Raw genomic sequence first — 25447 nt, 5'->3', positions numbered from 1 at the left:
AGTTGCGGAGGATCCGAGAAGACCGGAACTTGGCTCGCAAAAGACCCGGTGATTTGACACCTAAGGAGCAAAACTCTATGCTCATTCAGGTGAACACACATCTAGAGAGGTTGATAGTGAAGGCAAACAGGGACAAGGGCATGCTCCGACACATGAAGAATCACTATTGGGCTCGAATGCATGTGTGTAAAGCAAGAATGAAGGTGTTCAAAGGACGGTTGGCCAAGGCACTAAAACGGAGGAAAAGGCCCGATCCCCTTCATATTTTGGCTGAGGCTACCTTGAAGGAGCATGTGCTCAATGATGCATTTCCAGCTCAAATTTCTTGACGGAAATCATGAAGAACAGCTGTTACCGGGGCCAAATCTCCAAAATGCTGAATTTTGATCCAATGCTTGACACGGTAAATGTAGAAGATGATCAGCCGGAATTAATCTTTGGGCCTGCTTTGAATGGTGAGTCTCTTGAAAATGATGTTTCTCCCTTCTATATCAGTTTGAGGTTGCATGAGTATATTTTACATAATGCTATGTTTGACTTGGGTGCTTCGCACAATTTGATGCCGAAAGCAATCATGGAAAGGTTGGGATTAGATATCACAAGAAAATATCATGATTTGTATTCATTTGATTCCAGCCGGGTAAAATGTATCGGTTTGATCAAGGACTTGGTGGTAAGCCTAGATCAAATTCCAGCTAAAAATGTTTTGATGGATGTGGTTGTGGCAGATATTCCTCCGCGGTTTGGTATGTTGCTTTCAAGATCTTGGGGAGCTAAGTTGAAAGGTACACTTCAGCTAGATTTTTCCTATGCTACAATTCCAGTCTTCGGTCAAATGAGAAAGTTATATCGGGAGCAAAAGATGAAATACATGATAACTAGCAAAGAAAAGCTGACAAATCATCCTGTAAATTATGTACATACAGATTTGGAATCGTTTGTTTTGTTTGCTGATAATTTTAATGAGATAGATAGTCAGTTAGTTCAAGCAGAAGATATACCAGAGATTACCGAAAATTTTCGAGAAGTTTTGCAAAAGGAAAGAGAAGAAACGCCAGCTGCCATGGAGCGAACAGCTGAAGCTAATGGGCAGCAAGCAGAAAAAACAGAGGCAACACATTTTCAGCACTTGGAGGAAGATGAAGATGGTCTTTGGACCATGGATTTCGATGGCGCTGTGGGCAGCGATGGTGCTGGTATTGGTGTGTGGATTCGAAGTCCCTTTTCTGCCCAAGACAAAGTCCCAAGCAAGGTGAGAGTTTGCTCTTATAAACTAGCATTCGATTGTTCAAATAATGAGGCGGAATATGAGGCTCTCATTGTTGGCCTTAAAATTCTTCGAAAGCTGAAAGCAAAGAAGATTGCAGTCTATGGCGACTCCGAGTTGGTGATAAAGCAAGTTAAAGGTGAATTTCAGGCCAAGCATCCTCGTATGAGAGCATATCGAAATGTTGTCCTAGATATTTTGAAACTGTTTTCTAAGCATACTTTGACATGTGTGCGCCGCATACAAAATGGTGTTGCTGATGCATTGGCTAAGGCAGCGAGTAACTTAAAGATTCCCATGAATTCCAGCAACAAATTTGAGATTTATGTGAAGCACCGTCCTACAGTTCCGGACAATCAAAGATGTTGGCAAGTCTTCCAGGATGATGAAGAAATTAAAGATTTTCTGCAAGTTGAAGGTGAGTTTAAAGACATCTCCATAGATACAGAACCTGATGAAGTGAATCAAATGGATGTGTTGCAACTTAAGGATAATTTTATTCCTAAAGGATTGATTCCTTTGGAAGAGTTGTTTGATCAAGATGATGTGGCCCGCAAGCCGACATTGAGACCTACCGAAGAAGGTGTTGAGGAGGTAAACATTGGAGCAGCTGAGAATCCTAAGATGGTAAAGTTATCTAAGTCATTGTCACCAAAGGTAAAGAAGGAGTATGTCAGATTGTTGTCTTCGTTTTCTAATGTCTTTGCATGGGATTATTCATATCTGAAAACGTATGATACTGATATCATTCAGCATACTATTCCTATAAAGCCAAATCAAAAGCCTTTCCGCCAAAAGTTGAGGAGAATCAACACTAAATTGCTGCCATTGATAGAAAAAGAAGTGAATAGGTTGTACAAGTCTGGAATCATAGTACCTATCAGATTTTCTGATTGGATATCAAATTTGGTGCCCGTAAGAAAGAAGACCAGTGAGATCCGTTTATGCATTGACTTCAGAAATTTGAATAAGGTATCTTTAAAGGACAATTATCTGCTGCCCAAAATGGATCATATATTGCAGCGAGTAGTTGGAGCATCAAGGATGTCGCTACTCAATGGCTATTCCGGGTACAATCAGATTTTGGTGCATGAAGATGATCGTGATAAAATTGCATTCACTACTCCATGGGGTACATTTCATTATGCAAAAATGCCATTTGGCTTGAAAAATGCAGGTGCCACCTTTCAGTGTGTGATGGACATGGCCTTTGCCAATGAGAAAGATGTATTTTTAGTTGTTTACCTTGATGATTTGACTGTATTTTCAAAATCCGATGAAGAACATTTATATCACTTGCAAATTGTTTTTCAAAAATGCAGAAAATATGGTATTTCGCTGAATCCAAAGAAAAGTCTTTTCGCCATGAGTGAAGGCAAGCTCTTGGGTCAGATCATTTCCAAAGATGGCATCCGTATAGATCCTGCACGTGTTGAAGCTATTCAGCAACTTGAGCAGCCCCGGAACAAAAAAGAAATACAGTCCTTTAATGGTAAGCTGAATTTTCTGCGTCGCTTCATTCCGAATCTTGCCGAGCATCTTAGAGAAATCACAAACATGCTGAAAAAGGACAGCCAGCTCAAGTGGACCGAAGAGGCGGTAAAATCTTTCAATTTGGTAAAGTTGGTTTTATCTTCAGCCCCAACTCTAATCAGTCCAGATTACACACAAGATTTTATTTTGTTTTCATTTGCTTCTGAGCACACATTGGCAGCTGTACTAATGCAAAAGAGAGATGGAGTTGAGAAGCGTATTGCCTTTTTCAGCCGTATTATTAGAGATGGAGCATTAAAGTATAACATCATTGAAAAACAAGCACTTGCACTTGTGAAGGCCCTGAAAGATTTCCGTGTGTATGTTTTGCATTCCCACATTATAGCTTATGTTCCTAACGCGGCGGTAAAGGATGTGTTGGTACAGACAGAACCGGAAGGAAGGCGGGGAAAGTGGATTGCTGCATTATTAGAGTATGATGTGGAGATTAAACCCACTAAGTTGATCAAAGGGCAAGGTCTTGCCAAGTTGATGGCTGAAACAAATCTCCATGTCCTAGACATCAATTTGATGGCTGCCATGTCCGATGAAGATGAGGAGAATGCAGCACAACAGGTATCTGACTTCTTTATTTCTTCTCCTTGGTATGTTGATATTGTATATGTACTTCAAAATTTGTCTTCACCTCCCGGGATGCCCCGAAATAAAAGTAGGACATTGAAGTTGAAAGCAGCCAAGTTTTGCATCCTTAAAGCTGCACTATATTGGAAAGACCCCGGTGGAATATTGCTGAATTGTTTGGTTGAGGAGGAAGCCAAAACAGTGGTGGAAGATTTTCATAAAGGTGACTGTGGGGGTCATTTGTTTTGGAAGACTACAGCAAACAAGATCCTAAGAGCAGGTTTTTATTGGCCTTCATTGTTTTCAGATGTATATAAAGCTGTTAAGAGTTGTCATGAGTGCCAAATATTTCAAGGAAAACAGAAATTGCAACCATTGCCTCTCAAACCAATTGAAGTCAGCGCACCATTTCAGCTGTGGGGCTTGGATTTTATCGGTGAGATTCATCTGGCATCATCAGGACAGCATAGATGGATATTGACAGCCACAGATTACTTCACAAAATGGATTGAAGCCATTCCCACTCGGCAGGCCACAGATGCGGTAATTATTTCTTTCCTTGAAAATAATATACTGTCACGTTTTGGCTGTCCAAGTAAGTTAATTACAGATAATGCAGCGGCATTTAAATCAAAGAGAATGGTTGATTTATGCTACAAGTATAATATCATCTTGGGGCATTCTACTGCCTACCATCCGCAAGGAAATGGTCTGGCAGAATCTTCAAATAAGTCCTTGGTAAATATTATTAAAAAGTTGCTGGAAATCAATAAGAAGAGCTGGCACAAAAAGTTGGTGAATGCACTGTGGGCTGATAGGGTAAGTCATAAAAAGTCAATTGGCATGTCTCCTTTTGAGCTGGTGTACGGAGCAGATGCAGTGTTTCCTACTTCGCTTGCTATTCCGATGGTCAAATTGCTTCAAGAAATTGATAGTGAGGAAGATCCCATGCAGAGGCGGATTAATCAAATGATTCATTTACAGTAGACACGGGAGGAGGTTCTTCACAATACTCTCAAGTTACAAGAGCGCATAAAAAAGATTTATGACAAGAAAGCAAAATCAGATGACTTTCAAATAGATGATGTGGTTTTGAAGTGGGATGCACGGAATGAAGACAAAGGGAAGCATGGAAAATTTGATAATTTATGGAAGGGTCCCTATAAGATCGCAGCATATCGTGGCCAAAATGCTTTTCTTCTCAAGGAGATGAACAGAGATGATTATCCCGGAGGGTCGATCAATGGTCGACTGCTGAAGAGGTACCATGTCTGAGCATTTTTGTTCTTCTCACCATCATTGTATATACCATTTTACTTCTGTTTTATCGCATGTGTGTGCTGATCTTTCATCCTCAGTCTGGGGCCCGCGGTGAAGGCTATAATTCTGAAGATGGAGATTGGTTGGTTTGAGGTTTGTCATGTTGTTTTTATCAGTCCATTTTCTGTCTAAAGTTGAGTTAGTTTGGGTCAAAGTTGTGTCCAATTTGTAGTCAGATGTCCAGTCAATAAAGCTGTCCAAGCTTAGGTCAAATATGTAAATAATGACTCCATCGCCCAATGGTTGAAAGCACTGGTCTGCTCTCCCAGAGGTCTGCGGTTCTTGGCACCTCCAAGGAGCTACCATCCCCATTGGAGCCAATGTTAGAGTCGGTCTAGTAGCCCTCCACCAGAGATCAAAGCTCTTTGCATTTCATAGTTAGGTGTCTCATCAGTGTGATCATGTTGCATTCCGTTAGGCATGCCATAATCTCGGTGGAAGGAGTTTATGTCGTCATTCCCCTCTTGTTTGGCACTGCTGGTTCAGGTTTGTTCAAATAAATAAAGTCCTCAAAGGGTCATTCATTTTGCTTTAAGTTTTTAGGTTTTAGGTCTAGGGTTGAGTCTAATTTTGTCTTGAGAGGTCATTAAGGACCAGTAGGCCAGAGGGATGTCCTTCATTAAACATTTCTTATCATTGTACAGCTAAATTTTTGCCTTGTTCTCAAAAACTCTGTTTTTGAAAACAAGGTCATTATCTCATTTTTGTAAAAATTCTCAAAATTTCAAATTCTTCAAATGTCGAAGTGCAGCCTTGGTCTCCTTTGCCAAAGCATCCCAGAAGCTATCCCTGCAAAAAATTTCAGAAGAAATCATCATTTCAACCAATTTTTCAAAGAAATGAAATTAAAGGTCAGGGCCAATTAAAGCAAAAAATGTCAACATTCAAACATAACAAAGTGGGTTTTGGGCAAGTGAAAAATTAAAAGGAAGCCTATAAAAGCATGCCATCCCTCATTGGTAATTCATTTGCCTCTCAACACTCCAAGAGAATAGTTGTCAAGTCGATTTCAAAGGTCATTGGGCGAATTGAGCAGTTGCAGCAGCGCGCTACGCATCAGAAGAGGCGCGCTACGCGTTGGGGGGCGCGCTACGCATCAGCGCGCAGTTTCCAGTTCAATTTAACTCAGGCGCTACGCGTTGGGAGGCGCGCTACGCATCAGGCTGGGCGCGCTACGCGTTGGGTTTCTTGCTCAGGAAATCGCCAGCAAGCCACCAAAACTGCTTTTCTCTCCAAATCTTTTCAGGTAGGCCTCTAATCATGGTGATTTTTGGTTTGGCTAAGATGAATGAGCAATGAAAATGCAAAAATGCCATGCTAATATGGAGTAAAACCCTACCTTGCTGTATCAAATATTAAAAATGCAAATGTGTTAGGGTTTCATTGAAATTTGCTGCCCAAGGTTACTTATTTTCCCATTCTTCTTTCTCCATATTTTCCTCACCATTTTCCTTGACATTTCCCATGCAAATCATATAATTTCCCTACTAAAAATCATTAAAATCCCTAAACCCTATTAATTCCTAAAATCCTATGTAAATTTCCTAAACCCTACTTCCCATTGCAATCCTACAAATTATGATTGTATATGTTCCATGTTCCTTTCCTAACATTTCCTTCCACATTTGTTTTCCCTAATCCCCTCAATTTTCCCTTTTCCCTAACATTTCCCATGTGTGTTTGTCCCCTTGGTAACAGCATTCAAACAAGTCAAAACAGCAGTTCATTGGGTGCACAGTCAGCATTATTTTTCAGTCACTTGCCTCCAAAACCATGTCAGAAACCGAAACAGATTATGAGCAAAGTGATGACCGTGAATCAACACCAGAGGTAGAGGTGCCAAGGAGGCATCACAGGGGTGGTAAGGGTGGTCAGCATGTCAGGGAGGAACCCACCTCTTTGGCTTATCTACAAGCTTGTCCACTTGCAGTGTCATGTTTCCGATATCTATCATGCTATGAATATTGTGAAAGAATCTCCCAAATTCAACACCACAAGGAATTGGCCCGCTTGTTTGTCCTACATTTGCACAATGGGCATGTGAATCTTGCAGGAGTGGACTTCACATTGTCACCTGAAATTGTTGCTCAAGCAACAGGGATACCCAATATTGGAGAAGAATGGAGCAAGCGCCAGCCATTGGACAGATTTCATTATGATCCATATATCAAACCTGCATATATGAGGTACCTAACTAGTGTTTTTCCCTTCAGATTCTTAAGAGACGAGTATGCACCTATGATGAAGATCATCATTCGCTATTTCACTTGTGAGGGCAGATTTTCACGTTTGTATTCGTACCATATCCGTTTGTTGATGCATTTCACACGGGTACGAATGATGAACATTCCATTTTTCATGTGCCGAAATATAGAGAGGATGGTGCCCTTGGTGCAAAGAAAGAGCCCAGCACAGCAACACAAGAGCATTTATCATTATGCACTGATCAAGATTGTGGTCATGCATCAGTTGGCACAACAAGGTATTCCATGGGAGGATTTTATTTCTCGTGACTTGTTCACAGTGCCACAGCCACCTCCTGAGGTTTTTCGTGATGAGGGAGGGCCTTCACATCAGTTTGATATTCCCGAGCCCGAGCATGTCAGCACTCCTCCTTATGTTACATATCAGAGAGGCCACAAGGTCTTATTTGCATCTGCACGGCGTGCATTATCTCCACATCAGGTGGAAGGGGTCTCGCCTTCTTCATCAACACAGCGAGTGTTATCTCCACATCAGGTGGAAGGGGCCTCGCTTTCGACAGCAGCACAGGTAACAGAGAGAGGCAAGCAGCCCAAGATTGATGAGGGGCTGTAAAGTTTTGTAGATGTTCTATGCTAAGAGCAATTTCACTTTTCTCACAGCAATCATACAAGTAGATAAGCAAAATGCAGATAGAACATATAAGCAGATCTTACAGAAGACAAATCAGAAACAAGAAAAATGTATGTGTTTGTTTCGGCGGTCAACAGGATGCTTCAACCAGCAAAGTCTCCTTTGGTCAGCCAGCCCAGCATGTGTCACAACAACCCTCCAACCAGTAGATGAGTCAACCCAAGTCAGTTCTACAAAAGTCAACGTTGTCCTGAAAAGTCAACGCAGGGGCAGCAAGCTAAAAGTCAACGCAGCAGCAAAACGGTCAACCCTTTGACCTCGATTTTTGTGCCAGGTAGTATGACCTTCAAAAATCGAACCTCCCACAAGTTTTCAGCTTGTTTGGACCAAGCGTTGACCAAAGTCAACGCTGGTCAAACTTCTGCGAAACCCTAGCAGCAGAAACCCTAGCAGCAGAAAAATCCTCTTCGTCCTTCCCACGTGTGGCTGAAATTCGTCCTCCAGGTAGCTCGTACTTTTTAGGATGAGAGAGGAAGATGTGAGTTTTTGTTGTGATCAAATTCTCTCCAACTTTTCCTGTATATATATATCCATCAATGAGGGTGTGTGACACATCTGTTGGGCATGTGAGCCTACATTACAAAACTGGCTGACCTTTGCACATATAATTTATTAAGAATAATAAATTCAAAATATAAGTTCTGCTCATCGGATTAAGACTATTTTTATATGGATTTTACACCTCTCAGAAAGAGGAATCCAACAAAAATATTAGCCTCTTAATCTGAGCATCAGAACATGGAGTTTGGACCTAGTTGTCCAAATTTAACACTCCCTCTCAACTAGGGAGAACTCCATCTATTAGTGCAATTAACATCGTGAGACATCCCGCCGAAACTTGCTTTGCTGGCTTCTTTATTTCAGAATAGAAGTGGGTCAGTCACAAAGACATCATTCCCCGACTGACATAATCAGTCCAGAGGTCCCAGACCTCACAAATCTTGATCCCAGATCAAGTGGTTGGACCATGCCATCCTAGATAGAGAGTACGGCAATCTCTGATGCATCCATCAGTCTTTGCTAATAGTCTCTAGCTTTTCCACACCTCATTGGCCAAATGAGAGGTACTTCCCATGAGCCCTGAACTCAATGGGTAGGATGCATACGGGGCACAGATTAAATGAGTGGCGAACCAGCTCAATAATCACAAGAGTGGGGCAGAAGCATTATGAGTGCTTATAGCTCCGAGAAGCTATCCCCAAAGCCCCCCAGAGCTCCCAGAGCTCATCGTCCAACAGGACCCACATCATAGGGTCTTTCCACGACACCAAGACTCTCACGGAAGGTTAGGAACTTGACCTTCCCCAGGGGCTTAGTGAGAATATCCGCGACCTGCTCATCAGTTCCTATATGATCGAGCCTTACGGCGCCTCGCTGTACCATATCCCGGATAAAGTGGTACTTGATATCAATATGCTTGGATCGGTCGTGGAACACAGGATTCTCAGTCATACGAATCCCACTCTGATTATCACAGAGTATTACAGTGGTATCTAGCACATGTTGGAATAGCTCACTAAAGAGCTTCCTCAACCAAACTGCTTCACAACAGGCCATACTAGCAGCAATGTATTCGGCCTCCGCGGTGCTCAAAGCCACCGACTTCTGCTTCCTGCTCATCCATGAGATCGAAGCAGAACCAAGATTGAAACAGCATCCAGATGTGCTCTTACGATCCACCACACTGCCAGCCCAATCGGCATCAGTATATCCCCGGAGTATCACACTCCCGGCAGTGTATCTCAGCCCATGGTTTATCGTGCCCCGAAGATATCTCAAAAGATTCTTGGCACCAACCCAGTGAAAATGATGAGGCTCAACCATCTGTTGACTCAAAGTATTCACTGCAAAACATATGTCCGGACGGGTGTTCACTAAGAACATCAAAGCTCCTATGAGTTGACGATACTCAGTAGGATTGGCCAAGATAGGCCCAGCAGCGCTGCCACTCAACTTCTTAAAGTTGAGTTCCATTGGTGTCGACACGGACTTACAGTCCACCATCCCAAATCTTTCCAGAAGCTTCACAATATACTTTCCTTGAGAAAGGAAAATCTCTCCAGGTCTCTGCCAGACCTCCAGGCCTAGGAAATAGTGCATCAGTCCTAGGTCTTTCATCTCGAACTCAGCAGCAAGCTCCCTCTTACATTGATGAATGAGAAGGTCATCACCTGTCAGGAAGAGGTCGTCCACATACAGCACTAGAATGAGAGGCTTTCCTTCCTCAACCTTAAAGTAAAGGTTTGGATCAGCATTGCTTCGAGTGAAGCCCAGCTTCATCAAGTAACTATCCATCCTCTCATACCAAGCTCTGGGTGCTTGCTTTAACCCATAGAGGGCTTTCTTCAACCTGCAGACATAAGTGTCTCGATCTTGAACTTCAAATCCCAGAGGTTGTTCTACATACACCTCTTCCTTTATTGCACCATGCAGAAAAGCAGTCTTGACATCCATCTGATGAAGACTCCATCCTTGCGTAGCAGCAAGGGCTATGATGGATCGGATGGTGGTATATCGAGCCACAGGTGCAAATATATCGTCATAGTCAATTCCTTCCTTTTGAGAGAAGCCACGGGCAACAAATCTTGCCTTAAACTTTTCAGCACTCCCATCAAATCCATGTTTAATCTTGTAGAGCCATTTAGCGGTGACAACAGATTTGTCCTTCGGTCTCGGGACCACATCCCAGACATCATTCTTCATAATAGCCTCATATTCTTCATGCATAGCATCCTTCCAGACTTGATGCTTGATGGATTCTTCAAAAGATCCAGGTTCAGATTGTATAATAGTATTCATGGCAGCTAGATACCCTTGGTATCTACACGGCTTCTTGCTTTCTCGGAATGTTCCCCTTGGGGCAGCATGACCCTCAGCATCTTCGAGGGTGTCCCTGAGCCATGATGGCCTCTTTCCTAGAGAAGGGGAAGGATCAATAGGGTCCATTGGCCCTTCAACATCAGGCATAGTCTCATCCTGGGGTTCTTCCAGATTTCCAGGTCTTTCTTCATGGTTTTCTTCAGATCTAGGAAGATCTACGACTTTCTTCAGGGAAGCATCTTCGTCAAAAGTGACATCATGACTTATCTCTACTTCCCTTTGACCAGGTACATAGACTCTATATGCCTTAGAAGTCTCACTGTAGCCCACAAACATTCCTTTCTTCCCAGTAGCATCCAGCTTACTTCTCTTTTCTTTCGGCACATGAAAATAGACAGGACATCCAAAAATTCTAAAATGTGAGACATCAGGTTTCTTAACAGAGAAAACCTCTTCGGGAGTTTTGGAGTCCAAAGCGGAATGAGGGCATCGGTTTTGAATGTACACAGCAGTATTTGCAGCTTCTCCCCACAGAAACTTTGGAAGACCCTGGTCACATAGCATGGCACGGGCAGCTTCCACAATAGTCCTATTCTTGCGTTCAGCAACACCATTCTGCTCAGGAGTATATGCAGTGGTAGTCTCCCTCTTAATTCCAGCTTCTCTGCAAAAGTCTTTGAACTCATTTGACTCATATTCAGTGCCATTGTCAGTCCTCAAAATCTTGATCTTCTTTCCGGTCATATTTTCCACCAAGGCTTTGAAGGTACGGAACCACATGAAAGCCTCATCCTTCTTCTTCAAGAAGTATATCCAGGTTTTGCGAGAGAAATCATCAGTAAATGTCATATAGTAAGAACATCCCCCCAGGGATGTTACAGGCAACATACCGGAAAGATCAGAATGGACCAGTTGCAATATCTCAGATGTCTTTGTGACACTTGAGGGGAAAGGTCCCCTTGTATGTTTTCCTTCAGCACAGCCCTTACATACACCTTTATGATTATTTCCAAAATCAGGCATCCCTGTCACCACCTTCCTTGCTTCGGGAAGAGCCTTGTAATGAAGGTGTCCAAATCTTCGGTGCCATAGTTCGATTTGACGGATAGTATCACAAGTCATAGCTCCCAACGGACTCCCTCCAACCTGGTAGAGTGTACCAACTCTAAAACCAATTGAGATAGCTTCCTTGAAGCTCTTCTTCCACATGAGTACCTTTCCATCAGAGAAAGTTACATTGAATCCTTTGTCTTCCATGGCAGATACAGACACAAGGTTCTTCTTCAATTTGGGTACATAGAGTACATCTTGTAGATGGAGGACTTGTCCTTGAGACAAGTGGAGGGTCACAGTCCCGGTCCCTTTCACAGGATAAGTGGCATTATCCCCAAGGATAATTTCTAGATTAGTATCCCTTTCAACCATGTCAGAAAGTGCTTCCTTGAATCCGGTGATGTGTCTTGAGGCACCACTATCGATTAGCCAGACATCCATAGTGTCGGGCGGAGATGCAGCTAAGAGAGCAGATATTAGAATATACTCATTTCTTTTATCAACAACATTAGACTCCTCATACCTGGTATTTCTGGTCCTTTTAGAAGGTGGATGGTTTCCTTCAAAGTGAGCCTTCCTCTTTCCTTTCGATTTGTCATTTCTTTGATTCCCATTCCTTCGGTTGTTGTTGTTGTCGTCACTATCGGGAGAATTCTTCTGGAAGGGGCATTCTCTAGCATAGTGTCCAGTCCTATGGCAGGTGAAACATTTACCCTTCTTCTTTTGAGTCTTAGTCCTTCCTTTGTCCTTGGAACCACCAGAGTTCTTCTTTCGGGAATGAGCAACATAGGCAGCATTTCTTTCATTATCAAATTCCTTCATCCTTGTTTCTTCTTGCATACATCTAGACAGAAGCTCATCAAAGTTAGGGATGGTATTATTGTTGAGAATGGTAGTTGTGAATACTTGCCATTCATATGGAAGTCCTCCAAGTGCGGTGAGAACCATCTCACGATCAGCTATTGTCTCCCCAATAGCTAGCAGATTGTTCCTGGTTTCGGTCAACTTCATAAAGAAAGTTTGAATAGACTCGTCTCGGCCCTTCTTCATATTCTTCAACTTGTTCTTGAGGAATAACACTTGGTTCACATTGTTTACTCGGAACATAAGTATCAGTTTGTCATACATCTCCTTGGATGTGCCTAGTTCAGATATGTAGGCAACCAGACTCTTATTTATGGATTCCCTGATCAGCAGTTTTGCTCTGATTTCTCCCTTCTTATACTTGTGTTTAACAGCAGCAGAGGCATTTGATGGAGGTTCTTGAATCTTCCCTGTCACATGATCTAGGAGATCATGATCTTCTAATTTGAGATCTAATAACATCTTCCAGGCATGGAAGTCATCACTTCCAGTCAGCTTGTCATTCTCCCTGAATTCAAGCTTAGAGGAATCCATTTCCTTCGATGCTGATTGCTATAGATAGAGTTTGTCTTCACCTCAGCTCCGATACCATGTAAAGTTTTGTAGATGTTCTATGCTAAGAGCAATTTCACTTTTCTCACAGCATTTCGACGGTCAACAGGATGCTTCAACCAGCAAAGTCTCCTTTGGTCAGCCAGCCCAGCATGTGTCACAACAACCCTCCAACCAGTAGATGAGTCAACCCAAGTCAGTTCTACAAAAGTCAACGCTGTCCTGAAAAGTCAACGCAGGGGCAGCAAGCTAAAAGTCAACGCAGCAGCAAAACGGTCAACCCTTTGACCTCGATTTTTGTGCCAGGTAGTATGGCCTTCAAAAATCGAACCTCCCACAAGTTTTCAGCTTGTTTGGACCAAGCGTTGACCAAAGTCAACGCTGGTCAAACTTCTGCGAAACCCTAGCAGCAGAAACCCTAGCAGCAGAAAAATCCTCTTCGTCCTTCCCACGTGTGGCTGAAATTCGTCCTCCAGGTAGCTCGTACTTTTTAGGATGAGAGAGGAAGATGTGAGTTTTTGTTGTGATCAAATTCTCTCCAACTTTTCCTGTATATATATATCCATCAATGAGGGTGTGTGACACATCTGTTGGGCATGTGAGCCTACATTACAAAACTGGCTGACCTTTGCACATATAATTTATTAAGAATAATAAATTCAAAATATAAGTTCTGCTCATCGGATTAAGACTATTTTTATATGGATTTTACACCTCTCAGAAAGAGGAATCCAACAAAAATATTAGCCTCTTAATCTGAGCATCAGAACATGGAGTTTGGACCTAGTTGTCCAAATTTAACAGGGGCCATCAGGTGTTCCAGGCATAGATGTTGTTGATCTTGATATCATTTCTCCTAGCCTAGAGTCAGAGGAGATCATCCAGCAGCTAAGAGCTGAAAATGACTTGTTGCAGCAAAAATTGGAGATGGCAAATTGGACAATCACTTATTTAGAGCAGCGCAACAAGCAATTAGAGGATGAACACTCTCTTGATGAGTTGCGGAGGATCCGAGAAGACCGGAACTTGGCTCGCAAAAGACCCGGTGATTTGACACCTAAGGAGCAAAACTCTATGCTCATTCAGGTGAACACACATCTAGAGAGGTTGATAGCGAAGGCAAACAGGGACAAGGACATGCTCCAACACATGAAGAATCACTATTGGGCTCGAATGCATGTGTGTAAAGCATGAATGAAGGTGCTCAAAGGACGGTTGGCCAAGGCACTAAAACGGAGGAAAAGGCCCGATCCCCTTCATATTTTGGCTGAGGCTACCTTGAAGGAGCATGGTGCTCAATGATGCACTTCCAGCTCAAATTTCAGGAAATTTTGAGCAATTTTGGTCAATTTTGACTTTTTTGTGCCACACACAGGTTTTTGCGCGCTACCCTGAAGATGGGCAAGTCCATTCCTCAAAAACTCAGCATTTTTGGATTTGTCATGACAAATTACACTTGCTCAGCAATTACCAAGACATTTCATCAGGTTTTGAGCCCTCAGAAGGTCAAAAAACATGCAAAAAATGACTTTCTGCCACTTTTTGGACACACAGGGAGCAGTCTTGGGAGATTGCAATTTTGGAGGGGCAAATGACCACCAAATTGAGAAATTCCACTTGGGCTGGAAATTAGACATCCAGACCTTTCCAACAAGCCTACTTTTGCCTCATTTGGATGTCGGGAAGTGCCTCAAAAGTTGGCTCAAAGGCGCGCTACGCGTTCAGGATTGGGGCGCTACGCATCAGGAAGTTTGCCACATTTTCACCTACAGCTCAGCAAAACGCAGATTTTACTAGTTTTGACTTTTTGGAGTGATTTTTCATCCTCCTTGATGTAATTGATGTAATTTTATGATGTCATGACACTTATTTATCTCTTCTAGAAGATTCATTCATAAAAAGTCAAAAATTTAATGAATGAATTGGTTTCCTAGCTTATAGAGGCAAGTTGTTTTGACTGCCTAGATTATAGTGCTTTGTTTAGAATTGGTTGAAACAGCTCCTAGGATGATGAGCTCGACCCCTAGAGGCGAGGTGTGTTAGCTTGCCTATATTATGTACTTTCTTAGTCATTTTCATGGTTGGACTCTGGAGGGATAAGCTTCTATTGTATTACACTTTGTATCTCTGCAATTTTGGCAAAGGAAAGACCAGGGTTTTGCAGCACTTTTTGGGATTCCTGTGGTTATTTGTGTTGATGGTGTGCTTCTCTCATGTACTTGTAAGTGTGTTATGTGTATCATTTTCCCACTTTTCTTTTCTGCACATTAAGTAAATGAAATGTTAAGGTAGAATTCATAATTTATATGCTCTGCCTTTAAGTTTGCTTAATATCTATGTTTTCCTCTGTCTAAAGAGAACTCTCGAAAGTTTCTTGCTCTCTTTAGCTCCTCACCGGTCATTCCTATCCATTCACTTAAATCAAAGGCATCAAGACAATCTCCTACCTTGCCCCAAAAAGACCTCTGCAAAAGCTGTGTCCCATCCCCGCACCCAAAATTGCTCTCCTCCTGTTTTCCACCAAAACCCTAAAAATCTGAAACCAAACCTTCTCAATCAATTTACTAGCCTAAAATCAGTGTTCTTATTGGTCATATCCGCCCTTTGAAGATCTTTTGCCGAGATAGACTCGGAGAGAGCCCTCTCCTGCCCCGTAGGGCTAGCTACGAGGCTAAGTGGTTTGATGTTGCCTTGGATTTTGTCTTTTTCAGCCTGAGGCCAAATTCAAGCGCTAACACTTCAAACTTCTTCGTTGTTATCTGCTCCTCCGTCCATCTTCCTCACTATTCTCCGCACCTCCGTCCAGCGTCAAACATCCGAGTCAATGCCCTGTCCATTCCCTCATCAATCACGCGTCCCTGTGCCGATGCTAATTGACCGTTGCCCTGTTCCATTTTTTCGTGGTCAAAATAAGCACACGTACCGCCATCAAGCATTATGGTCAACAATCAAACATCACGTCTTTCTGTCAGCAATGGCATGTTGACGAAGACGGTGTTGGAAAAAAAAAGGTTGGAAATGTTGCCCTGCCATCGGGTTCCAGGTAAGCCACGACCTCCCTACCACACCTTCTGTTTGCGTCCATCCCATACTCGTATCCTATCATGCCACTATGGAGAACTTTGCTCAACAGTCAACAAGCGTGACCGCGGCATTGTGGAGGAACAATAATGTGTCTACGGGTTGTGGCGTGGAACGATTGTGCCGTCGTCAGCATCTATCGGCATCATTAAGGTTCAGGCAATCGGGATTTCCTTTTTACAGTTCAATCCATTGCCGTCAACGCTTGATATGTCATGACTATTCCTTCGTGGTGGGGTCATCACACGTTTAAAACGTATATAAGTTTTAATAATTATAATTATATAATATATATAAATTATAATTATATATATATAATACATATATATATATATATATATTAATTATATAATATATATAAATTATAATTATATAATATAAATAAATAAATATTATTATTTAAAAAATAATAATAATTATTATTATTATTAAAAAAAATAGAGTTGAATAAAAAAATAAAAATTATAATTAAAGTTCAAAAAGAAATAATAAAATATAATTTTAAGTTCAAAAAAAAAAATCAATAATCCTGAATTCAAGACAATGTTACCAAGCGAATTTTACAGGCAGAGATGCCAATGGCGTCAAGTTACATATGCCGAGATGACAAATGCAAATTGAAGAAAACTGCCGACAATAAGCTTTGAGGACAAAGCTTCTGAAGGAAGGGGCTATGTTATGAATATAATTCATAACAAGTAAATAAATAAAATAAATGTAAATATTAAATAATCAAATATTGATTAGGTTAAATAGTCATTAAGTTAAGTGAAAATGCATGCCTAAAAGACATGCCCATTCATGAAAGGACCCCTGCTTAGGTATATATATGCAGGTCCTCATTGTAACATTCATCACTTATACAATTTTTATATATTAATAAATTATTATTAAAATACCTCTTGTGTATTTTTATGTTTAAGTCAACAGGCTATCAATTCTAATGCTTCAAACTCCATTAGAAATATTAATTATTTTAATATCTCCCAAACCGGTTAGAATCTGCCCAAACCATTTCTGGGTCTTGGAGATCTCATGTGATTTAGCCTCTCCACCAATTTTCATGGCTAGAGCACATCCAATGCTACCCCAAATCAACACTCCCTCTTAGCGAGGATTGTGCTCTAGTAATACTCCATACTGAGCATCACTCTGATTATATGGCACCAGTACCTGCGTTGATGCTAAGCCTCCCTGCCCAACATCCTCTGCACTGCTGCATCCTGTATCGCTGCCCATGGCTCTGCCACTGCCAATGTTGCATCCATATGATAGATCCCTCTGCATCAATGCTATTGCTGGTCCTTTCTCCCAACACTGCATCTACACTGCAACCCCCTCTCATCATGTTGCATCGTGCTACTGCCAACTGCTAGTGCATTGCAACTCAGTTACTGAGAAGTAAGTAACTGATCCACCCAACAACTGACATCCCTGTCAGGCTAGAAACACTCCCGATGTTGAAGCTCCCCCTACTGCTAATAAGTGCTTCCTCTACTGACCTCTGCGCTGCTGCAACAACTCCCTGCATCTCACACCGTTGCACACCTCTCTGTGCTATCTTGCACTGGTGCAACACTCCCATGCCTCTCGCACTATTGCAACCTGCTAGCCTCGCGTGCCCGGGGACTCCTGCACTATAGCACTCTCTGTCGTTCTATCCGCATCTATCTCTATTAACATCTGCCAATCTTGCTACTCTCTCTTTGGGGTTCCCGTAGCAAGGTATAATCCAAGAGGTTGGGTACCTCAAGGATCCCGCCCTTCATTACCTGTAGTCCTCCTGAATACAGATCGATGTCTCCCCACCTCTTCTCTAGAGGTACATGAGCACTCATGGCACAATCGTCATCCTCCTCGACTTCCTTCTCTGCCTTCGCTGGCGTTGCCTTAGAGTCAGACGCCTCTCCCTTGTTCTTCTTCCTCAGACACTGGTTCGCATAATGACCCAGTTCCCCACAGTGGAAGCACTTGACCTTGGAGAGGTCCTTCTTCTTCCTCTTCTCCTGCTTTCCCGCAGATGCCAGAGCTGCATCCTCTTCCTCTTCCTTCTTGATCTGGACTCCTTTGCTGCTACTTCCCGCCTTGCTCAACCGCCTGATCTCCTCTTGACGAAGAGTCACCCACAATTCTTCCCAATCTGGAAGATCCGCCCTGCCCAGTATGCTCTGGAAAAATGTCTCCCACTCCTCGGAGACTGCGTTAAGTGTGGTCCTTACCATCATCTCTTCATCCGGCGTGGCTCCTATGGAAGTTAGTTGGTCCCGGATCTCCTTCAACCAACCAAGGAAGTGATCTATTTGCTCCCCCTTCTGCATCTGGTATGACCGTAGTTGATTCTCAAGTAACATCTTCCTCTGCACGGAAGTATGCTGGTACAATGTCTTCAAGGTGTCCCACATTTCCTTTGCCATCTCCTTCTCGGCAATATGTTGGACCACATGATCCTTGACCCCATCAAGGATGTTGCATTTTGCCTTGGCTATTTCATCCTCGTACTTCTCATTAGCTACCAGGTCAACTGGGATAGCCATTGTTCTCAAGGCGAAGCCCTTGATGCGATGTCTATCTAGAATGGACAAGATCGTGGCCTTCTAGACCACAAATTTGGACGCCCCGTCCAGCCTATCTTGATCCCTGAGTCCATAACGGCCATCTCTCTGCTCTTTTTTCGACTCCTCCGAGTCTCTCTACTTCCCTCTGGAATTTCTCCTTTCGACTCCTGCTGAGTCTTTCTACTTCCCACCTAGAAGTTCTCTGTTGGACTCCCTCTGAGTCTCGATTTCTCTCCTGGAAATCCTTCTACCAATCGTCAAGTTGCCCCTCTCCGATCGTCTGGGCACCCGCAACATTGATCTGGATTCCTTGGCTATAAATGTGCCTCGGTAGCAACTCCCTCTACCTTGGTTTTGCCCTGTTAGGTATTGTTCTGACCACAGTACCCCACCGGCTTCACTCCTGCCAATTGCCCACAACTTCCTATGCCCCAGCAATTGAAGGACTGAGCCTCTAGGCTCTGCGCAATCCCGACACTGGCAAAAACATATCCCTCATCCACTGCGTCAACCCTCCTGGTTTCTGCGTGGCTCTGCGTGAGCCTCTTTCTACCCTCTTCAGCGTCTACATTGGCCTCTCTCTGGCCCAAACTGATGACGCAATCCCTGTGCATCAATCGTTCTTATGTTGCTTCTGCAAGGATCAACTTTTGTCACTTGGGACAGTTGATTCTTCTGCAAATGCTCTGCTTAGCTGATGCCTTCAGCTCTCCTGTGATCTGCAACCACGCTCCGATACCATGTTGAAATTTCTAAGTCTATCCATTAGAAATTTAATCTGTATTCTTTGGTTTATTTCTTCTACTTGTTAAATTTGAACAAGTTATTTAAGACATATAAATAACGAAATAAAAACAATACAATCTCAACATCTACATATCATCAGTTGAAAGAAAAAAACACACAAGTAGCACTGTTATTTTTGGACAAATGTCCCTGGAAAAACCCAATGCGGGAAAATCAGTGTAGCTATTTTGAGGGTTTATTATTATGCAATATTTCCTTGAGTACAACTGGCTGCCAAACTGGCTCACCCGACAAAGAAAAATAACTGACAGTGATACCTCTATTCAAAAATAAGTATTCAAAAAACCTGTCCCACGAAACCCTCTCCAGCGACTCTGAAGCTCTGCACTAGCCCTTCTAGCCTCTACGTCAGCCCCAAACCCCTCTACATCAACCCTCTAAGGCACTGCGCAGCCTCTGGGACCCTCTGCGTCACTCCAGTTTCTCTCTGCGTGGATGACGCAGTCCCTCTGGCCTCTGCACTGTCTCTACTAGGCTCTGTGTGGCCTGCTCTGGCTGCTACTTCTCGCTCTCTGCCTCTACGCTGGTCTCTTGGCACTGTCTCTGCCTCTTTGTCTAATAGTCACTGCCCCTTGATGATGATCATTGATTCGACTTTGCGTAGCAACCCCACTCTAGCAAATCGAATCACTGATCACTCTAGTGTGTTCTCCAACTAACCCTCAAGCCTCTTTTTATATTTTTCCTATTTGTCCTTCAACGGCCAAGATTACATCTCTAATAAATGGCTAAGATTAGATTTGACTTTATCCATGACTTTTGGAACCTTCTAACCCAATTTTATATTAACACCCATTAATATTTTATTTTTCCTAAGTTTAGACTTAGGAACTAATATCTCCCAAACCGGTTAGAATCTGCCCAAACCATTTCTGGGTCCAGGAGATCTCATGTGCTTTAGCCTCTCCACCAATTTTCATGGCTAAAGCACATTCGATGCTACCCCAAATCAACAATTTTCACCTGATATACCAATGACAGTAATTGTTGCTGCTACAGGCCTCTTTATACATAGAAGTCTGCTACAGGTATGTCATTGATATTTTGCCAAAATGCCTGGAAAAGGCCTATAAACTCTCTTGCAATTATTACCCTTAATGGGCCTTATCTGATGGCTGTTTAGAGTGCCAAAACAATTTCAAACTTAGTGTATTGACAGTCTTCTAGCAATGCTCTTCCTAGAGCCTGGTCTTTTCATTAGACACCCATATTGCAGCATGTTATTCCATGGTTCACCTCCGATTATCAGCAAGAGATGCAATAAAAGTGCTATTCCTGTCATGAGGAAGCCGATAGCCAATGCCATTGCCCAGAGTTTAAAAATCAAAATGTCAAGGGGAAGTCCAGAAATTTATTGGAGTAAAGGCATATGCCATATCAAGGGGTAACAAGGACTACTAAATATAACTAAGTGCTAAAAATCCCACAGAGTGTTTTTAGTGCTCATTAAGAATTCAACTTAGATGAATCAACGTGCAATTTGGCATAACCATGGAGGAAAATATAAAGCAAGATTTAGTACATAACAAAATTTCTAATCTTCAGCATAATTCATTTCTTGATGATTTTATGTAAACTAGAGCACTAACTTGAAAACAAATTCAACATAAAACTTGCTTGTATGTAATGTTTCTTTAGAATGATATCCATAAACGAAGTTGAAAATGCTAAAATCTATAATCAAGGGAAAACATACCTGCATGCAAATGTCCTTATTCCATTACGAACAAGATATTCACCACATGTTCTCTCTATTTCTGGAGGCGGCACAAGATAATGACTTGGAAGCTTCAATTCGCCATCATATTCAAGCATTCCCGCATAATGAATTTTGGGATATCTAACTCTATCAAACTTGTTGAAATCTTCATATTCTAAAGCTTTTGCGAGCATTATCATTCGATCTGCTCGAAAATTGAAAGTAACTACTGCATCTCCATCTAAAACAGGGCCTATTGGCTTTCCATTTTCATCAACAATGACAAATGGAGGCAAATATTGGTCATTAGCTTTAGGATCCTCCCGAAGGGTTTTCACTGCTTGAAATCCATTTGTAAATTTGTATGGTGCTTCTCCCAAAATATGAGCATCCCAACCTCGCTTAACAACATCCCAATCATTCTGGAAACCAAACATCATAAATGGGAAACCTTGATTGGCACAACAAAATTAAGAAACTCACAAAAGCAATGTTCTATTTTTAAGTAATACATATTTCCAATAAATATTATCATAAAATATGACAACCACAGACACAAAAATCAGATCAAGCACTCAATTGTTGCCTACAAATCATATATGTACCTCATAACGATCCATAGTCACATACATGCGACCACCACCAGAAGCAACTTGTGCATCAATACCTTCATTCTGTAGGTCAGTCAGATCTTTCTCAAGCTTCTCAACAAATTTAATGCTTGATCCATCAACACAATCCCGACCATCTGTGAGGATATGAATTCGTATTCTTTTTGCACCATGTTTAGCTGCGCCTTTGACTAACAACTACAAAACATGACATATAAAAAATAACTCTTGAAAAACGTGGACAATGTGATCAAAAAGAAAAAATGATTTGTTAACAAGCAATGTATTTTATTTTCACAAGCAAAAGAATGAGATCTTCAAGGATTGATGATTAAAGGTGTGTGTAATTGTAGATCTGCAAAATACCTGCAATTGATCTATTCGTGAATGCACACCACCATCACTAAGAAGGCCAATTAAGTGAAGTGTCCCATTATCAAAGCATTCCTTGATATATTTAAATCCTTCCCCTTCAAATATTTTGCCTGATGCAAGTGCCAAATCCACTAATTTAGCCCTGTTACAATCAATTTAAGAAAAATTAGTAGAATTAAAATGTACCCAAAAATTTCTGAATCAAAGATTATTTGGTCCAAAGTAAAAAGAGGGTGTACATGAGCATTTAACCGCCACCAGATATTAAAAGTCTAAATATCTCAAAAATAGATTATACAAATGTGTGTGTATTTTAGAAAAAAGTTGTATAAGTATCCAACAAACATTTGAGCATGCAAGGAGGACTTGAACACAAGTTTAGCAACATGGTATTTCTAATTTTAAAAGGATTCAACATTACCTAATAGCCACCAAAGGGCAAAAAATAATTCAAACTCAGTTACCCAATTATATTTTAAAATATTATTTTGATCTACTAAAGCATTTTAAGCTCATGATAGTACAATCTTCAAATTAGTCTAATGCAAATTTAAAAGAGGCACTTATTAGAATTCAGTAATAGATGGAAGTTTAATATTAAGGAACATTTGCAAGGGTTTAGGTGGAGAATGAAGCAAAAGAATGCACTAACTTGATGTTGCTCAATGCAATGAAAAAATGTAATTGGTTTACCAAAATATCGATCAAAATGAACATAAAATAACATATTTTCGAAACAAGTTTCTTGAAAATTTTAAATATACAACAGTGGATACATCATAAAATCATACATTTCAATACAAAGTATCTATGCACTCATTCCCGCTCCCTATAATAAACATCTTTGCTTTGGTATTGATATAGCAAACTCTTGTAGGCCTAGTGCAAAACCTCAATAGGCAACCTAGGTCATGTCAACAAGAGATCAGGGACCACCATTACCTCAATGGCTTCTCTCCAGTGGTGTAGTGGTGGATGTTATCCCTATTGCCACAAAATCTAGCAAACCTTGTAGAGGGGTACCCTAAAAGGCAAAAACTAGAGCAAGTGAAAACAATAAGGTAGTAGCTCACTATCACCACAACTACTACCCCTTCTTCTTTATGGATTTTCACCAATTGGAGGATTCCCGGTATATCGGTCAACTAAGAGATATTCTAGGCTTATAGGTGTAAGGTGACACAAAAAGGCTTCTGTGGGGTCGCATAACTTAGGAACAAGGCTCAAGTAATGATTAAGGGGCAATTCACATCCCTTGGAGAGGTGGAGTTAAGGAATGCTAGACCTAGGGTTTGAGCTTTGGTATTGATATAGCAAACTCTTGTAGGCCTAGTGAAAAACCTCAATAGGCAACCTAGGTCATGTCAACAAGAGATCAGGGACCACCGTTACCTCAATGGCTTCTCTCCAGTTGTGTAGTGGTGGATGTTATCCCTATTGCCACAAAATCTAGCAAACCTTGTTGAGGGGTACCCTAAAAGGAAAAAACTAGAGAAAGTGAAAACAATAAGGTAGTAGCTCACTATCACCACAACTACTACCCCTTCTTCTTTATGGATTTTCACCAATTGGAGGACTCCCGGTATATCGGTCAACTAAGAGATATTCTAGGCTTATAGGTGTAAGGTGACACAAAAAGGCTTCTGTGGGGTGGCATAACTTAGGAACAAGGCTCAAGTAATGAATAAGGGGCAATTCACATCCCTTGGAGAGGTGGAGTTAAGGAACGCTAGACCTAGGGTTTGAGTAATAGCATGGAAAATGGAATGTCCTAAGGTTAAGGTGCAAAGAAAAGGTTCCCAACTATGAATACCAGCAAGGCAAAGGCACATGAAACCTTCAACAAGCCCTCAAGTCGAAGCTTAAACAAACTAAGCTTTCTCTTAGGGTAAGAGAAATTGGAAGAAAAAGGAGAGAATAGCCACCAAGATGGATGACTTTGAGGCAACCAATCCTAATCTTGATGTTGAATCCTTCCAAACCCTAAAAATCCTCTAGAAAATTTTGCTCAAGCCCTAATTAGGTTGCTTATCCTTAAGAGGGCCGAAAGAGAGACCGAAAATGATTTTGTGGATGAAATAAAGGTTGGTTGCCTTATGGACAAGGCTAGTGCTTAATCCTTGCGTGGATGGAGTATGTGGATTCTTAAAATTGGCAAAAACTTGCAAAGGAGTAAGGATATCTTCATGCCTATTACCGCTCAAATTAGCAGGGAACCTAAAGGGCAATTGCTAGAACAAGGGCAACAAATGGTGACTTAGCCCACTGTCACCTCATTAAGGCTCCCTTCTATTTACGGACTTTCACCGATGGGAGACACAGTATATTATGGAGTCACCAATGAAAAATAAACCAATAAGTGGATATGGAGTGACCCAAATAATCCCTTTCCAGAAGAAGTTGAAGAATAGAGCTTGCTTGCTTTCTAAGCAAGGTACAATGTCTTCTAGGAGAAGGATGGGAGGATTTGAGGGTTAGGTTTACGGGATATGACATGTGAAGGAGTTTCCAATCCCTAAAATCCTTGTTGAAATTGATATCCTAGATGGCTCTTGAAGAATTGTCTTCCAAACGAACAGGTCCACATGAGACCAAGTGGACCCGGTCTAGGTCAAGAGGAAGGAGTTTAGCAACCAATGGTGTCTTATCCTAGACAAGATAGGGGAAAAGGATCAAAAAAAGAATATTCACCTAAAGGTGTTGAATTGATCCAATAAGGTACTAGCTTTTGGGGATTCTAAGGCAAAGTTTGATCTCGGAGCTAGGGCTCGGCTTTTCTCACAACTCCACTGTCGGAATGGCCTCAAATTTGGAGGAGATCTTGATGAAACCCCAGATCAAGAGGGGCTAGAAGATCGAACTTTTTGGAGGGCTAGTTCATCGGAAAAATGATGCCCTAGGTGACCCAACTTGGCTATACCCACGAAAAGGTGAAAGAAGTTAATTTAACGTGACCACCTTTTGGTAGATCAATGCCTTAGTCTTGGGAGAATGGAGTCTATGATGAATACGAGTGAGGACCTTTGTTCTTGGTCAAGGAGGCCTCAAGAGTCAAGACTACTTCGCTAGCTTTCTAGGTCAAAGAGAAGCAATCTTGCAAATTTTATACTTTGATGTGTAAAAGGGTGATGGCTTATTAAGATCAATTCGTTGATAGGATTATAGAATTACCCATAGGAGATTTTTGTTCACATTACACCGCCCATACATTGAGAGATGTTATAATAGAGACAAAATTCCACAATTTAAAGCAGTAAATGCATGGAGAAATTAGCCCTTAGAATAGCGAAAATCCTAGTCCAATGTATATGGAAAAGTAAAACAAGAATATCATTAAAAGCATGTACTTACATGTAATAGAATATATCCAACCATCCACAATTTGACAATAGAGAAGCTCCAAAAAAAAATAGATAAATCCACACATCAAAAT

At 41.6% G+C, this 25447-nt stretch overlaps 1 protein-coding gene across 1 annotated transcript in view; it reads right to left on the bottom strand.

Annotated features, from left to right (window-relative positions):
• LOC149161211 (2,3-bisphosphoglycerate-independent phosphoglycerate mutase-like) overlaps window positions 1-25447 on the bottom strand; it is a 353348-nt gene that overhangs the window by 289313 nt on the left and 38588 nt on the right. The window contains exons 2-4 of the mRNA XM_089434807.1: window positions 22006-22156; window positions 21634-21837; window positions 21026-21450 (exon numbers count right to left, since the gene is read on the bottom strand). Coding sequence (XP_089290933.1) covers window positions 21026-21450; window positions 21634-21837; window positions 22006-22156 — 780 coding nt within the window. The remainder of the gene's footprint in view (window positions 1-21025; window positions 21451-21633; window positions 21838-22005; window positions 22157-25447) is intronic.

The sequence above is a fragment of the Pinus tabuliformis genome, chromosome 5_2 (assembly GCF_031772625.1).
Source record: "Pinus tabuliformis cultivar Carrire ecotype Pingquan chromosome 5_2, CPIR1, whole genome shotgun sequence".
NCBI classification, from domain to species: domain Eukaryota; kingdom Viridiplantae; phylum Streptophyta; class Pinopsida; order Pinales; family Pinaceae; genus Pinus; species Pinus tabuliformis.
The sequence above is the reverse complement of the archived record's forward strand: the minus strand, read 5'-3'. Positions and strand labels throughout refer to the sequence as shown.